Source organism: Mixophyes fleayi, chromosome 2, assembly GCF_038048845.1.
Source record: "Mixophyes fleayi isolate aMixFle1 chromosome 2, aMixFle1.hap1, whole genome shotgun sequence".
In the NCBI taxonomy this organism is placed as follows: domain Eukaryota; kingdom Metazoa; phylum Chordata; class Amphibia; order Anura; family Limnodynastidae; genus Mixophyes; species Mixophyes fleayi.
This window is the reverse complement of record NC_134403.1, coordinates 121,970,046-121,986,727: the sequence shown is the minus strand read 5'-3', so window position 1 is coordinate 121,986,727 and position 16,682 is coordinate 121,970,046. Positions and strand designations below refer to the sequence as shown.

The following is a 16,682-nucleotide window of genomic DNA, read 5'->3' as shown; positions in this document are numbered from 1 at the left end:
CATCGAGAACGAACAGATTTATAAATGCTATGAATTTCTCTGTACTAAGAGGCTTACTTATGCACCTAACTAATTAACAACTAAATCAATTTTTACGCCTCTGCAATGCATTGAATAGACTTTGTTTGAAAGGAGCTTTACCAAAAATCTAATGGGCAGCACAACTGTGCTGTACTACAGGAAGTGCTGAGTGAGGACCATATCAAACCACCTATCAAATGGGTAAAAATAGGGACAAAATTGAAGAAATGCCTGGTACATCCAAACCTATTAAATCTCCTATGATGGCACTGACAGTGCACAGATACAAGCTCAAAACAAGTGGAAGAATTAGGCTGCTACAATGCTGGTGAGGATTCTGCTAAGCACTGTGATGTCTTCTCAGCGTTCCCATCAATGGTCACCCTGTTAAAATAAATATTCAAAACACATTGGGCAGACTAGCTTAAAAACACAGAATTTGCTATTTTGTATCACAGAACAGCAGTTACTAAGAGCCTTTTTATACATGAAAACCACCACAATCGGTTTTCTCTCCTGAAAGAGAATCGGGAAAATAGTTGCTGCTGAGTAAGTTCTGGATTAAAGGAATCTCTGACAGTAGAGGCTGAAACGATCTTACAGGCCATCAAACAGAACCCAAGCCATGTACTACACAGATGGCAGCTTGGATCTCTAAACTGAAAGGTCTCAGAGCTCCAAAATCCAGGTCAAAGCCTGGTGACTCCTCCGCAAGTATCTTAAAGTAACTGACATACAAGAATTACTGTCTTAGAAAGGTGAAAGAGCTGTGTTTGCATCAAAATCTGCATTTTGCTTTTTAAACTGCTAGAAAACAAAGATTCACATAGCTCCTGGGCAATGCAGCCTTATTCCATAATTAGCAGGAGAATTTGGACTGTTGCCATTTTACCTTTATTATCATTTATCTATATAGCGCCACCATATAACGCCTCACTGTACAGTGAATATTTGTCATTCACATCAGTCACTGCCCCATTGGTGCTTCAGGTACCCAGAATAAACACAGGGAGAACATACAAACACCACACAGATCAGGCCATGGTTGGGAATGGAACTCATGACCCAAGCGGTGACCACTGTACTGCCACGGTAACTTGTTTGAAAGTTACCTACAATTAGTCAGGCAACAGTGCAGCCCATTTAGTTATGCTGGGTACTAATCCTGGGATGTGGAATATCTGCTTGAAATCGCTAGTTGAAAATCTCATTACTTACGCATATAACTCACTCAGTGCCAGCTTCAAAGGAGGCTGGCAGGCAGTAACAAGTTGACCATTAGCAGAAATTTGTCTGGACTCATGCAAACCTTGTTTCAACTGTTGTACAAGGGCTGCTCGTGAAGCTTTGCCATATTTCTATTTTGGGTCAGTTTGTATCTCTAGCCTTCACCAAGCAGATTCTTAATAGAACTACTTTCACAACCCTGGGCTGTACACCAACATTGCACGGACACGGGGGGGCATGTTTCAAGAACAGCATTGGTCTCAGCAATGGGTTTAACATGATTTTGTTACCTGGAAACCATTCTGTCAAACAAACCATCTTTAGATTTACTATTTTGTACATAAAAACAACAAGTATAGTTTTAAACACATGACAAGTTATATTGTACTGATCTTTCCTTCATTTCCAAAACAAGTTAGTTGATTGATTTAATGAACGTTGTTAAGGACATTGTGAGCAAATGACACCAACATTTTACTTCTGAATTTGTTTGTTGTGTGGGTGATAAAAACCAGCACTAATATATACATTACAATATTACGTTTTTAGAGAAAAGAGGAAACAAAAAAGTGAAATGTATTACCCAACAGTTAAATTAGCTTTTTTCATAGAATATTACATACAGCATAGCCACACATTGTATAAATAAAACCACTTGTATAACATGCACATATAAAAATAGATGTCTACCAAGCTGGTGCTTCACTTGAATTCACTCTAGTGGTAATGATACTGCAACTGTCCCAGTCCATAATTGCAAACAACTAAACAGCACCGAACGGGTTTCTATTTTGAAATACACAAGAACCAAATGCACTACATGGTATTGTTGGCACACAGCTCAAAGCAAGTGTCCTTGTGTCTGGTCAAGGATTGCTGGTCACCAATTAATCCAAATAGTAAGATTGGAAATGCTAACACCTACAGGCACAAGCGACAATTTAAAATACGGGTAAAAATCTTTGAAGCTTTAGATCCTTAAAACAGGAAGTGTTCAAGCAGCACAATATTCTGTCCCGACTTGTAGTGGAGATGTAGTGATATCTATAATTATCTCACTCCTATTGCAGGCAGAAAAATCCCCTTTGCTGTCTGGCCCAATGTTGGAGTGTAAAAGTCACTGTGATATACAGCAAAACAACCGGATCATAAGGAAAATGTATTCTTCTGACTACATCAAGAGTAATATCGACTTTTGTGTCCAGATGATACAGTTAGTGGAAGGGTGACTGATGAAAGAGAGGATACCTCCCAGTAAAGACTATGTGACAGAAAGAGTCTATACAGTATGATCATGGAGAGTGACTGAGATAGGATGACACCCACAGTGATTACCTAAAAGACAAAAAAAAGAAAACACAGGTTGTTAGGTGATGAGCTCCTCAAATCTAGTTGCGTCATATATTATATTATGTGTTCTAGCATGAAACACAATCACATACAAGCAGATATAGCCTACTCATAAAGTACATCATGACAAACAAATGCGATAACAAGTGATAAGTGCTTAGTAGAGAATAATTAGAAAGACAGGAATAGCATACTGAGTGATACTCTGCTTTCATGGCTCATTGTTATAACTTACTTTTAATTGAAAAGCCTGATAACAAAAGGTTTATTTAATAACATGCTATGAAATATGCAGTAATCCATAGCACCAAGATCATAGCTCTTGTTAACTTTCATCAGACCAGTCAAAATTTATTGGTTGATATCGGTACAGCCAATTGGTCATTTTATAAACATCTATTAAATATGGCTGGGGCACACCAACATTGGTGCTGCCATCTGTAGGCCACGGCTTGCAAAGACAGCTTGGGTGTCTGGTGTGAGATCCAAGAATCAGCAAGTTCTGTTACTCACTGATCTCTGTACACAATGCTCAAACTAAGCTATGTGTAGCTAATTGAGAAGTGGTAGGCCTTCCACATTAGAGAGAAGCCCTAAGTGGCACCATGAGAGATCACTACTGATTTCCTGGGTGGAGGAAGATATAAATCTGTCCTCCTTGGAGAGATAGTTGTAATACATCTGCATCTATCTGTAAAAGTGCCCTGTATGTTACCAATAGATTTATGTCACACGGAATTAGTGCAGCAACATATCGCCCATGTATGTTGAATGTAAAGTACACTACAGTCAAAACAATAAAGATAAAATATTATTGTAAAATTTGAAATTGAAAATTATGTGGTGTTTCAAACTTCTTTAATTTATGGTTGTTTCTGATTTAAAGCTCAAGAGTTCAACTAAATCATTCTGCTTCTTTGTGGAAAATGTATTTGTGGGTGATTACTAGAAAGATGACTTCTGTTCAACAACAAACCTTGGTTAAAAAGTGTCTATTAAAAGTGGATTCTTTGCGGTTAAAACTACTTCAAATTACTTCCCATTGAGCAGTAATGGATAACCAGGCTTCACGGTGAATTCCAATGCTGCAACCGAGAATAATTCTACATCCAACCTATTAAGGGCGTTTATACCATCTTGTGCAAATGTAATACAGCAAAAAAATAAAAAAGGGTTATATTCTGTTTTTTTTTACTACTGCAGTTTTTAAAAAGAAACAGGTCTGATTGGTTGCTATAGGTTACAACACTTCATAAATCTCCCTCATTATTTTTATAATCATCATAAATGCATTTGTATAAAACAATGTACTCTTCTTATGGCTTCCAAGCACTGGTCAAGTGTGTGTTTTGAGAGCATAAGGAAAAGTCAAAGGAGCAATTGTTGCAGAAGTGAGCACTGATCTGTGGAGCTACAGTAGACCTAAAAAAGAAGGATTCAGAATACAACGACAAACTGCTTTTATTTTGTCCCGTACCTTTTCTCTTTGATACTCTTTAAACAAGAAGGAGATGGCGACAAAGCACGGATGGCACAAAAACCACAAGAAACAGCCCTGAAAAACACAACGATTGTAATTATTCACTATGAGTGCTCTAGTCATCAATGTGACCTAAAAAAAAATATGTATTTTACAGCGATATTAAGCTCCCAGATTGTGATGACATTTTCTAATGAACTAGTGACCTTTTGCAATAATACTATTATGAACATTATGATATAGCCAATGTTAACCCCAAAGATCTAATGACAGGCACGGTGTCAGTCATTTTTTTACATTTTGAGAAAAGCTCTGAAGCTGTGATTTAAAATGATTTTGGGATCTCGTGTGAATAATATTTGCCCAAATGTTGGTACATCATTATAAAAATAGCTTCTTATAAAAGAAATATGTAAGTTAATGATGTGAAGGCAGCCCAATTTTTTGAAAAAAGACATAATATACTGTACTCAAATGATGTTCAAAAGGGAGGAAAACTTTGTTACCTCCACTCATATCAGTGTTTTATTCCTTCCACCTAGCATAAGAGTGTGGTTCTCACTGTGTCACTGTGGAATAGCTATGAGTCTAGAATCATTCTGCCCTTTACTCTCAAAGAAGGATTCTTATTTCATCACTACATTAACAGTTATCTGGCATCCTTTATCAAGTGATCAACTATTATTAGTCTACACCAGGTCCTTGTGTATGATCACGGCAGGATATGTTACAGGGGAAATGCCTATTTATATATGTATAGGCTTGTATATATGAGTAAATAATAGATTACTGAAGACTGGGGATACATAATAAATAATTGTAAGCGGAAGATATGACAAGAAATGGAAATGGCTAAGTAACCAATGTGCATAATATATAATCGATAATCAAAGAAACAAAGGGAGCAAGTTAAAAAAACTGTACACTTAATGCACAGTAATGCTAAAGTGTAGCGTGACTCAATCAGCTATGTCATTGATGCAATACACCAAAGAGTCATTTCTGATAATTTACTAACACTTTTCTGTAACAGCTTGATAAAGATTTTTCTTTTTAGATTAAACTCTCATGTTTGAGCATCCTTATTACAGGTTCTATTACACTTGTGAGCCTTTTATTCAGGTTTCTGCTTTACTTAACACAGAGTAGTGGGAATCATAGGTATCATTGAATAATACATATATAAATGAATTTGAGCAGTGTGCTTGGAGGGCAAGGGATATATTATAAAATATGGACTGGAAGCCGAGTAAAAGAAGGTACCACTGTTTGATAGTGTAATGCCTATTTATGTAACATGGGAGGAGGCTGCATTTTTATAATATTTAGATATATACAAATGTATTATGATCATGTTTAACATGCAGTAATGTATATCTAGAAAACAAAGTACTCTTTGTTAAAAGAACATACACAAGACTCATTAAAAGACACATACTTTTGCAAAGGTGATGTAGAAATGCCGTTTCATTGTAGTCCGCTCTACAGTGATAATCTGGTATAGGCCACAAGCCAGAGATACTGCCAAGCAAAGCTTCAAAGCAATGAGAAGGATACCAGCCAGACTCTGATGGGCATGGTAACTGTGGTGATTGGTATCTTCAAACTGCTCCCAAACTAGTAGAATGACCTGCAATAAGCATACATATGTGATCATGTTTCAGCCGTGTCACATCGTAACTGGATGTACTCAATATATTATAAAGCGAGGTGGAAGCTGCACCATCCACTGTTGATGGAACACGAAGATAGCCAATCTGCAAGCCCTTTACAGTGTTAATCCTTAAAAGTTATTAATAACGGAAAGTTACTAAACTGCACATCAACTACAACATCATATAATAGGAACTGTACAAATAAAGACATGTAGTGCCCCATCAAATGATTAAGACAAGGAAATACACGTGTCAAAGAACACATTTCTATGGCATAGTACACATTACACTCCAACTGCCCACTGACAAATAACAATAACAATTTTGGGTGCAGAAAATATATAAATGTATTTGAGACTAAAATGAAAACTACGCAATGTAGATATTTAGTAGAAGAAAAATACCTCTTCATTTTCAGTCTAAATTACACAACAACATAAACCCATTTGCAGATAAGAATATTAATAACATGGCCAGTGTGTAGAGTAAAAAATTCAAATAAATATCACTAAGTCTTCAGAAAGAAAAATCACCATGAAACTATGTATACCGTATGGCTGATTTGGAAGTTTAGGATGTTTCTGTATAGTAACAGAAGAAAAACTTACTGAAGAATTGATCAAAACATTCAAACTGATAATAATTTAAGGACTACATTGATTAAAGCATAAAATGGACAATATCATGCTTGTGAAAAAAAGTGTGCCAATGTCACACCATGATGAATGTAACCCTACATGTAAATTATCTCTCCTAATTTTATGTTGCAGTTGCAATATTAATAAACTTAACTGTCTGACCTCCTACAAGTGTGCTAAAACAAGGATGTAGGTAAACAATCTAGACATGTAAACAGATCTTTAAAAGAAAGTTAAAACACAAATATATAGGGAAATGTGTCTTTCTATGTAACTTGTAAGATGAAAAAACAAAATCATATTTTCCAGTCAGGATGTTTACAATCGAACATATGTGAAATGATTCCACTGTGCAATGCGAAATTGGCTTCAACAAACTGATCTAATTTTATTACTATGAATTTGCAACCTTATACAGCAGGGTCATTCTACAGGTGTACCAAGACATATTGTGTCCTACACCACTTCTAACAACCTCAGTAGAAGCTTATGTATGAGTTTTTTGCTGGTGTTGAAAAGTATGCATTTCTGAGATACAGGTGTTTCGTGTAAAAAGCTGTATGTTCAGTTCTGTGAAATAACAATGTTTAAATGGACTGTAAATTTTTAACATGACTCAACATAAAAGTATACTATCCTAGATAGTTTCATTAACAAGATAAAAAAAAATACTGGTCAGTTATTGCACATTACTGTGAGGGGGTCTCATTAAGTTAAGAACAGACAGTCCATACAATGTGGACTTAGGGGTAAATGGGTATCAAGCTAAATGTTTCCTGCGGGTTTTAAAGGTGGAGATGTTGCCTATATGAACCAATAAGATTCCAGTTACCATTTATTTAGTACATTCTACAAACTGACAGCTGGAATCTGATTGGTTGCTATAGGCAACATCTCCACTTTTCAAACTTATTGGAAACTCTCAGCCTGATACATTTACCCCTTAGTCCTTAAAGGAATGTATAGATATGAAATAAAGAGGTATGGGTTCTAGAAAGTGGTTTGTCTGCCATTACAATACCATGCCCAAGGTGATTAATCTCTTCCTACCAATGTCTAAAACAAGAAGGCACATAATCCCAAACCTGAGCAATGACAGCGACAACAGCAATGCCAGTGGAAGTGGGTGTAGAATCCCACTGAAGAGGTCTCCCTTGTGATTTCTTCATTCTGCTGAGAGTCCAACCCATACATAGGCTTAGCAGTAAGTATAACATCTGCACTTCTGAGGCTATGTCACATACTGTAAACAAAGAAATAGGAGATTTGAAATGTATGCATTGCCATGTTTTTCGGCACTATGTCCTTTTTCAAGCTATCGCCAATATGAGTGATAAATATATGAAATAACTTACAGAAGTCTATACAATAATGAACACTTACAAAATACTACGTAAGCACACAAGTATATTTGTTTTAGTTAACTATTTAAATGATCACACACTGATATCCCATATATACATTCATTCCGATCTGAGTCCAAACTAAAATGATTCCAGACATTGTTATACATGTAAAAAAAAGCAGCAAATGTTATTAACCACAAGCTAAAACATGAGTCACTGCTTATATCAAGGGGCTGATTTATTTGAAAACCACAGGTGTCAAATAATACCAAACAATAAAACAAGCGTTTAGATACCCACATTCTGCCAAACTTCCAATAAATGGAGCTCCTTTGCCATCTTTAGCATACCTGGATACAAAGATGGAAGAACTGTGGTAAATACACTGTAATAAACACAAATATGTTCACTATATAACAGCTGAATGTTTACCTTGAGAAATGCAGATAGTTTGCCAAGGCTGATACAACCTGCAACAACAGTGCATTTGATAGCACTTTCAGCACTGTATGCATTGGACCTCCTTTCTTAATGGTCTGCCACAGAGCTTGGATGTAAATACAAGCAGCCACAAAATACACAAGCACAAGCAGGAAAAAGAATTCATGTAATCCTAAAAGAGGAAAAAAAACTAAGTTTAGCAGACAAATCACCTGACACATTGAGCAAATGAAACTTTAGAATGACATACTAACAAAGTAACTTTAGAATGACATACTAATAAAGTAACTTTAGAATGACATACTAATAAAGTAACTTTAGAATGACATACTAATAAAGTAACTTTAGAATGACATACTAATAAAGTAACTTTAGAATGACATACTAATGAAGTTTGCCTTGCCAAAAGTACCACTTCTGTTCACCCGATTCCACCAATTGAAACATTGGAAAAAGCCACCCCCTCACCTCAATCAACAACTATATAGAAGGATTACTTTCATATATATACATTTTAAATATTGAGAGTGAAATCTTTCCAACTGTTCTAGCACAGCAGTCCAAAAGACTGAACTTCCATAAAATGGTAAGCATTGTTTAAAGGAAACCTACTGTTAAAATGTAATAAATCAGCCAAAGGATAGCACAGCAATTAGATGTGATCTTATGCAACAAAAAATACTTACTGAATACACATTTGAGTCAAGTTACTTGGTGCATGTGTATTACCTGTGTATGTTGGATTATATATCCTACTTACAAGTGTAAAACTTATTCATTTAGCTGCTCAGATGCACATAGTTAACTCTGTAGAAAAAGTTTGTAATCTAGTAATGTAGAATGGCAGCAATTCCCAACTAGTGCACGGCCAGTAGAGGGTTTATATGAATGACTTACAAAATATAATCGAAAAACACAATATATATATATATATATATATATATATATATATATATATATATATATATATAATGTGCATGAAATCTGCTAAATGTGCCCCTGTATAGTCACATTCCATTTTCATATTCACCCGACTCATCTGCTCCAAAGTGATCGAAGGGATTCCCTGCTGCATCAGGATTCAACATAGTGACTTGAAATGTGATCTCATCTGACTTGGGGTCCTCGTAGCTCATCAGACAGGTGTATTTGTCCACGTATACGGCATACCATGCAACTGGAGAGACGATCTGTGGCAGAGTGTAGTTATATTCGGTTTGGTTCAAGGGAACTAACAAAGAATGTAAAGTACAATTGGTTACGTGGTGCAGTTTTATTTTCAATCTATAGCTATAAACTAAGAGTTAGAACTTGCAAAATAACCTCAAATACAATTGGAAATAAAAAGAATAACAGAAATTGTTTTTGCTCTCTCAGGAATTGTACTATCCTGATAGGTTCCTGTGCAAGACTGAACTGAGATTCTGCTATTGTGAAAGGGGTGGATGTGGTTAAAAGAAGTTGTACATTTTTACTGCTGTCAGATTCATATCTTCAGTCTGTAATATTGATATTTGCATCTAAGTGTTGCATTAACTCTGCACACAGTAGCAGATGAAGTATATGTGGATGTCATGGTGCAGTGTTGGCAACTGTAACAATAACACTATAACAAAAGGACCATGGTGGTGTCACCTTAAAAAAATATATAAACATAGAATAACACAACAGATTTGGAGACAATACAGTTAATAGGTAACTGACTCAGATCATTGCATGCTGCAAACTGCTTCATCTGGCATGTTACAGATTATACAAGGCGGTGTAATGTATGTATACACATCCACACTATACAAACACTGCATTCGCCTTTGACATTGCTAAAAACAAAACTGTGGAGAGGAAAGTGGTTTAGACTACTTATCTCAATAAAAATGCTTTGGCTCCAATCTATAAAGTCAACGCAGTACCACCTTTAGTTTCATCGATAAGACATTATGTACCTCTTTCCAGATCTACTGCCTGGATTCCTGTGCTTTTACTATGTAGGTTTACACTTCTATCAAGAGGCAAACAGAAAATATCTATCTAATCAAAATCTGAATATATGAATTACTATGGTTACATCTTCAACGATAAAGGATTTATAGGTTAAAAATTTGGCTGCACCTTAATTTTTAATTCATATATCCCAAGTCGTGGATTAAATAAATCAATTATGAGCCTGTTTAAACCTGTTTTGCAACATGGAATACACTGTAACCTTTTCTAAGTAAACTGGCATTGAAAGAAGCAGCTCATTCTTCCAAATATTTGCTTATTATCTTATTAAATCGTTAATGCTGCATGTTGCAGTCCTGTGCTCACGGTGGTTATACTGAGTGCCTTACAGATGAGGTGCACCAGTAAGGGAATATGAAACAGGCAGCATGCCTCCTCCCCAAATCATCACCTACCTATTGATGACCCCCACCTCTGACAAGCCTAGGACTGGTTTACACTAAAGCAGGGTGACCTCATGCTCATGTTCTACCTGTTGTAGTGGAAATCAACCCCAGCTATCTAACACTGGTTGAATATTTGGGGACGGGAAAAGTTTCCCCTTTTTAAAATATTATTTTCCTATTACACAGATTTGGTAGTCTGAGCGGGGGTAACTGCTAAAGACTTTCCACTACTCAGCAGTGTGTTTTTTCTGCAAGTGACCGACAGTTACCACCACTCAGTGCACAGATATTGTGAAATGATTAATTTAAGCTGGGATGTAAGTTTAGTAATTATATTTACAAAGTACAGTAGGCATGTGCTGCATACTTTTCATTCAACTGACATGCAGAGCCTGATCCTCTCAAAATGTATTGCAGGGAATTTCAATATAACACTTAACAGAAAAGAAGCTTACACTATGTGATGTGTTTTCTTAAGGTGTGGGAAGACAATATGAGGCATGTTATATCTGTATGACTTCTAATAAATATTAAATGAAGGGGTTCTCAGAGATGGGAAGTATGCATTTCCATCCCAATCACAACTTGCAAGTCCCCGGTAGTGGGACGAGAGACATGGCCATACCACAGTGGGGTGTGGTATCTCATGATGGGGGCGTGACCGCGTCACAATGGGGGCGTGACTAGGTAAAGCACTAGGCTGCCCCTTGGTTGCCTTCCATCCCCTCAATGTTCCCACCCGTGGGACAAACAGAGCCCTAATTTCAGAACTGTCACGCTGAAATCAGGACAGTTGGGAGGTATGGGAATGAAATATAATTTAGGTGGACAAGCCTTTTAAACTATAGTTGTCAGTGATATAATGTATTCACTTTTCTATTTAATTCATATGAAACAAGCCTGACGAACCAACAGAGCCAATGTTTAACTTTATTTAAAAAATTTGACACTAGACTTTGCTGTGATATTCCTTATATAAAGAAAATTCCTGAACAAAAACCTGTCTGACCAAAGTATCCTATTTCGGTAATGCAACAAAGTAGGATGTCAAGTTTTCAAAATAAGAAAAAAACCCTTATGGCTTCAAGTGGTGCATGCTTTATACAATGTACGTAATATGTATATAAAGACTAAGCTGTAAAACGCACTTGATGCTTGTGCCAATGACAACCTCTCAGGGCAGCTGTTCTCATCCTTGCTCCCATGCATTTTCACCCATTCTTCATCTTGATACAGGTATAGAGCAGCGTCTTTTCCAACTGCTGCTGCAACATTGCTGATTCGGACACGTAGCACAGCTTGTTCGCCTTAACAGTCAAAAAGGTGATTAGAAAGCAAACTAATTGGAGACTTAACGTTATTGAACAGTACTCTAAAAAACTGCAGCAATATTTATTTGTAATCAGTCTATTAGTGCTTTGTCCAACTCATGGCTGTAAGTGTGATGATAGGCAGAAATACAAATCTGTAAAGAATTCCAAGCTAAATTTTTAATAGATCAACCTCCTAATCACCCACCAACTAGAACCACTGTATTTGTATGTCTGGGACACAGGCAGCTTGACTTCGCCTGGCTCTGTGGCTAACAGTCACTCTAGGACTTGAGACTCTTAAAGAAGGTCCAATGGGGGTGTCACTTTTAGCGAACACTCCACATTGACAAATTTAAATGTCAGATGGTGGCTCAATCTCTCAAACTCCTGCTGCTCAAGTGAATGCAACATACATTTCCATGTGCATGTGTAATACTCTGTAGCTGGATTTTGCCCATAACTCTTAAACAGTCCCAATATGTGAATGAATAAATAAATATTATATTGAACTCTATAAATGATAGGTAGATATTCAAACATTTAAAACATTTATGTTGACATTATAATAAAGCTATAAATATTGAATGGTGTCCAGTGATTCACAATCTGTGGGGCTGATTTACTAAATCGGCAACATTTGACAGTGTATTAAGGGGATATGAGCTTTTCCTATCCTATCAAAATGCAACCACTGTATTGAAAATGATAGAGATGATGGATGGACCTGTTGAAACCTTCATATTGTATGCTTTAGTAAATAAACCCATTTCTATGGCAAGGTCGACTGTGCAAAGTGGAAAACTATACAAATGGGTAGAAAAAGGGGTAGATATTATATTTGTAAATACAACGTGAACTTCAACAAACAAGCTACATAATAAGGTTAAACATATTCTATATTTCCAGCTGGGGTTATGCAGATCGAATAGTAATGTCTGCTTAAAAATCAGAAATCAAACAACGTGTTTTAGATTTTATTTAGATAATTGCATGCGAGTTTTAGTCAAATTACAAAACATTCATATTCTTGAATACCAGAGTACCATTCTGTACTGTACAGTAAGGTGTCATTATCACGTTCTTGGGGCTGTTTAACATTGGAAAATAACATGAAATGGACTTGCCAAGCACTAGGCCCAGATCCTGGATGGGATGTAATACATCATCACAAGTATGTCTGTATCTGCCATACTGTACCCACCATGGAATAGAAAGGTGAAAATATGCTGCCCCCGGCTGTGCCACGCCAGAGCACTGTCAAAGCTGCCATGCACGGTCTTAGCCCGTCCCGTGTGCAGAAGCGATAATACGATGACCAGCAGCCCGAGCATCTCCCTCCTATGTACTAACCGGCTAAATGTGCAGCCGCCACATCTGCAGAGAGAACGGGGGCGCGGCTATGACGTCACACCACCCGTCCTATCAGCGGGGGCCAATGGGAGGGCTCCTCGGAAAAAGCCAAACACTGGTTACGTGTACGTTGACAGGTAGAGTCGTAAAGTGCGGCTGCTGCGGCCTCCTATTGGTGGGAGCCGGCGAGCTACAATGCTGGCCTCCTATTGGTGGGAGGCGAGCTGACTACTGCGAGTTACAATGCCGGCCTCCTATTGGTGGGAGGCGAGCTGACTTTACTGAGGAGTTACAATGCCGGCCTCCTATTGGTGGGAGGCGAGCTGACTACTGCGAGTTACAATGCCAGCCTCCTAATTGTGGGAGACGAGCTGACTACTGCAAGTTACAATGCCGCCCTCCTATTGGTGGGAGACGAGCTGACTACTGCCGAGTTACAATGCCGCCCTCCTATTGGTGGGAGGCGAGCTGACTACTGCCGAGTTACAATGCCGCCCTCCTATTGGTGGGAGGCGAGCTGACTACTCAGGAGTTACAATGCCGGCCTCCAGCAAAATGACGGCTGTCGGTCTATAGGGAGGAACCGTTATCTACTCACATGATGTTCCTCCGCTCTCATACTGACTAACACATGATATAGCGCTATGAATAAAGAGGAAGAGCCGCCGGGGGGCTTCAGCAAGAGGCTGCTGGTGACCGGCGGGGCCGGATTCATGTAAGTGCCTGGGTGTCCAGCTGCTTCCTGTATACTATAACAGCCGCCTCTGAGAGTGAGGGGCCTCGTCAGCAGCTAGTTACCTGATTAGACTGTTGCTAGCATGTCACTGTTACTTACAGTCCATTCCAATCTATATAATCCTTGTCAGGATGGTATGACTGGTACTGCAGTGAGGGGCTTGGACAGATGAGCCAGGTCTGGACTGTCTGAGCCAACAAGCCGTCCTCTCTCCAACACCTCTCCCCAATTTCTACATTTTCCTCCCTGATCGGGCAGTACCCCATTTTCACCAAATCCTAGCAACTTGCCTTGATCAAGTGGCTCCAGCATCACTACATACTCCGCGTAGACTTCGTTGCCAACCGTTGTTCTCTAAAGTAACACGAACTCTACAAAAACTTTCTCGTAAAGCAGAACGGCACTGGCGTAAATCTTGTACCGCTAATAATTTCATCACATATACTGGTATCTACCACTCCTACAGAAATTCTCTGGACACTGCAAAACAAACATACTTCCAATCTCTCATTTATGCTCAGGCTTTTAACCCCAAACACCTTTTTAACACATTTAAATCTCTTCTGAATCCTCCCACCCCAAATCCTCCGACTACCATCAGTGCCCAGGATCTTGCTTTCTATTTCAAGGACAACAGATAAGATCAGATTTGAAATGGTATCATCTCCCTCAGCAAGCAATCAGCTCAATTTCTTTGTAGCACTCTCTGACACTCTCTCTTCATTTGATCCCACAAATGAAAAGGAAGTTTCTACTCTCTTCTCATCTTCCTACTCTACCTCCTGTCCTCTTGATCCCATTGCATCACAAAAATTAGTAGGTCCCTGTCTCCTGTGCGCATTCCCCCTCTAACTAAAATCTATACTCGATCTCTTTCTACTGGTGTTTGTCCATCACTATTCAAGCATGCAGTGATTACTCCCATTTTAAAAAAAAATTCTGACCCAAACTTTCTCTCAAATCACTGCCCCATCTCTTGACTCCCATGCCCCTCCAAGCTTCTCGAGAGAATTGCCTACACTTGCCTCACACACTTTCTTACAGCAAACAACCTACTGGATCCTCTTCAGTCAAGCTTTTGCTCTCAACACTCCACAGAGACTGTGCTGACCAAAGTTGTCAATGATTTGATCACAGAAAAAAGTAAAAGCCATTACTCTATTCTAATTCTCCTGGATCTCTCTGCTGCATTTGACATTGTTGACCACTCTCTCCTCATACAAACGTTACAATCCCTAGGTTTTGAAGGCACTGTCCTGTTCTGGTTTTCATCCTACGTATCTAATCGCTCTCTGTTAATTTCTCTGGATCCACCTCTGCTCTTCTTACTTTATCAGTTGGAGTACCACGAGGCTCAGTCCTAGGCCCTCTGCTATTCTCTATCTACACAACTTCTCTTGGAATACTAATAAGCTCTTTTGGATTTCAGTATCATCTCTATGCGGATGATACATAAGTCTATCTATCCTCTCCTGATCTTTCACCATTTGTGTTGTCTCGCGTTACTGACTGTCTTTCTGCCATTTCATCTTGGATGTCTTCTCGCCAACTCAAACTCAATCTTTCAAAAACTGAATTAATAATATTCCCACCCAAAAACAGAAGCTTCCTGCCTGACATTTTTATTTTTGTTGATAACATGACTATAAATCCCACCCCACAAGCTCGCTTCATAGGTGTAATCCTTGACTCACAATTATCATTTATTCCCCACATCGACACTATATCTAAATCATGTTACACACATCTAAAGAACTTTTCCAGAATACGTACATATCTCGCACAAGACACTGCAATAACCTTAATTCACACACTCCTCATCACCCGCATCAACTATTGCAATTCCCTCCTTACTGGTCTTCCCAAAGTCAGACTTGAACCCCTACAATCTATTTTGCACGCAGTGGCTAGATTGATTTTCCTTGCAAACCGTTCTTCCTCTGCTGAGACACTCTGTTATTTTCTACATTAGTTGCCTTTATTTCAATGAATCCAATATAAAAAAATTTTAACATACAAGGCCGTCAACACAATTGCACTGACCTACATCTCCTCACTTGTCTCAAAATATCTTCCAACTCAACACCTCCGTTCTGCACAAGATCTGCGTCTTCCACTCTCATCACATCCTCCCATTCCCGTTTACAGGAATTTTTTCGGACTGTACCCAATTTCTGGAATTCCCTCCTGTGACTGGATCACTGATAAATAACTTTTGTATAAATTTATTTAAAGGAAATGGCACAGGCATCTTATTTATGTAATTGCCAATGCACTTATTTTTTATATTGTGTATATTGTGAGATAGGAAATCGTTATTTCTTAGACCAGGGTAGAAAATTTGGTTATTCTGTTTATCCTTGCTAAAGGAAATACCTTATTTCTGATGTATATATCTGATACAATGAGCCTTTGTTTACAAAGCCTTTTCTGTATTGTGATGTGGGAAACTGGCTTGTTTTTGTTGTTCTGTGTGAATATGTATTCCGAACGGTCTGAAGAAAAGTCCCGTGCTAAATAGATCTTTTGATGTGTGAAGGTCCAACATTGAAGGCAGGAACTTTTAATTAAGACTGGCTCCTGGATTTTCTGCATCTGAAAACCAGATGCAGGACATCAGTGTTTCTAGAATTTCACATATAAGTGTTAATATGCCTAGTTTTCCAATGCATGTAAATCCATGTTTGTGTAAATGGAGTACATCCTGATGCTAAACATAGCCTGTGTAAGAACTGTAT

General features: G+C 38.1%; 2 protein-coding genes across 4 annotated transcripts in view; one reads left to right on the top strand and one right to left on the bottom strand.

Annotated features, from left to right (window-relative positions):
• Positions 1–1,604: 1,604 nt before the first annotated feature.
• Positions 1,605–13,332, bottom strand: GPR180 (G protein-coupled receptor 180). Of its 2 annotated transcripts, none has more exons than XM_075199897.1 (9): positions 13,060–13,332; positions 11,694–11,852; positions 9,189–9,389; positions 8,150–8,330; positions 8,018–8,067; positions 7,457–7,614; positions 5,517–5,708; positions 4,076–4,153; positions 1,605–2,583 (listed from the first exon to the last, which is right to left on the bottom strand). In XM_075199897.1, the coding sequence occupies exons 1-9, from the start codon at positions 13,187–13,189 to the stop codon at positions 2,425–2,427; spliced, it is 1,308 nt and encodes a 435-aa protein (XP_075055998.1). In that variant the 5' UTR covers positions 13,190–13,332; the 3' UTR covers positions 1,605–2,424. The 2 variants fall into 2 exon arrangements, with proteins under 2 accessions (XP_075055998.1, XP_075055999.1); XM_075199898.1 differs by having other exon boundaries at positions 13,209–13,329.
• A 196-nt stretch (positions 13,333–13,528) lies between these two features.
• The window catches only part of TGDS (TDP-glucose 4,6-dehydratase), a 30,852-nt gene continuing 27,698 nt past the window's right edge, over positions 13,529–16,682 (top strand). Inside the window, exon 1 of one of the 2 annotated variants that reach the window (XM_075199896.1) lies at positions 13,529–13,923. In XM_075199896.1, the coding sequence (XP_075055997.1) occupies positions 13,853–13,923 (71 nt within the window). In that variant the 5' untranslated portion in view covers positions 13,529–13,852. The remainder of the gene's footprint in view (positions 13,924–16,682) is intronic. The other variant, XM_075199895.1, reaches the window with a different exon arrangement.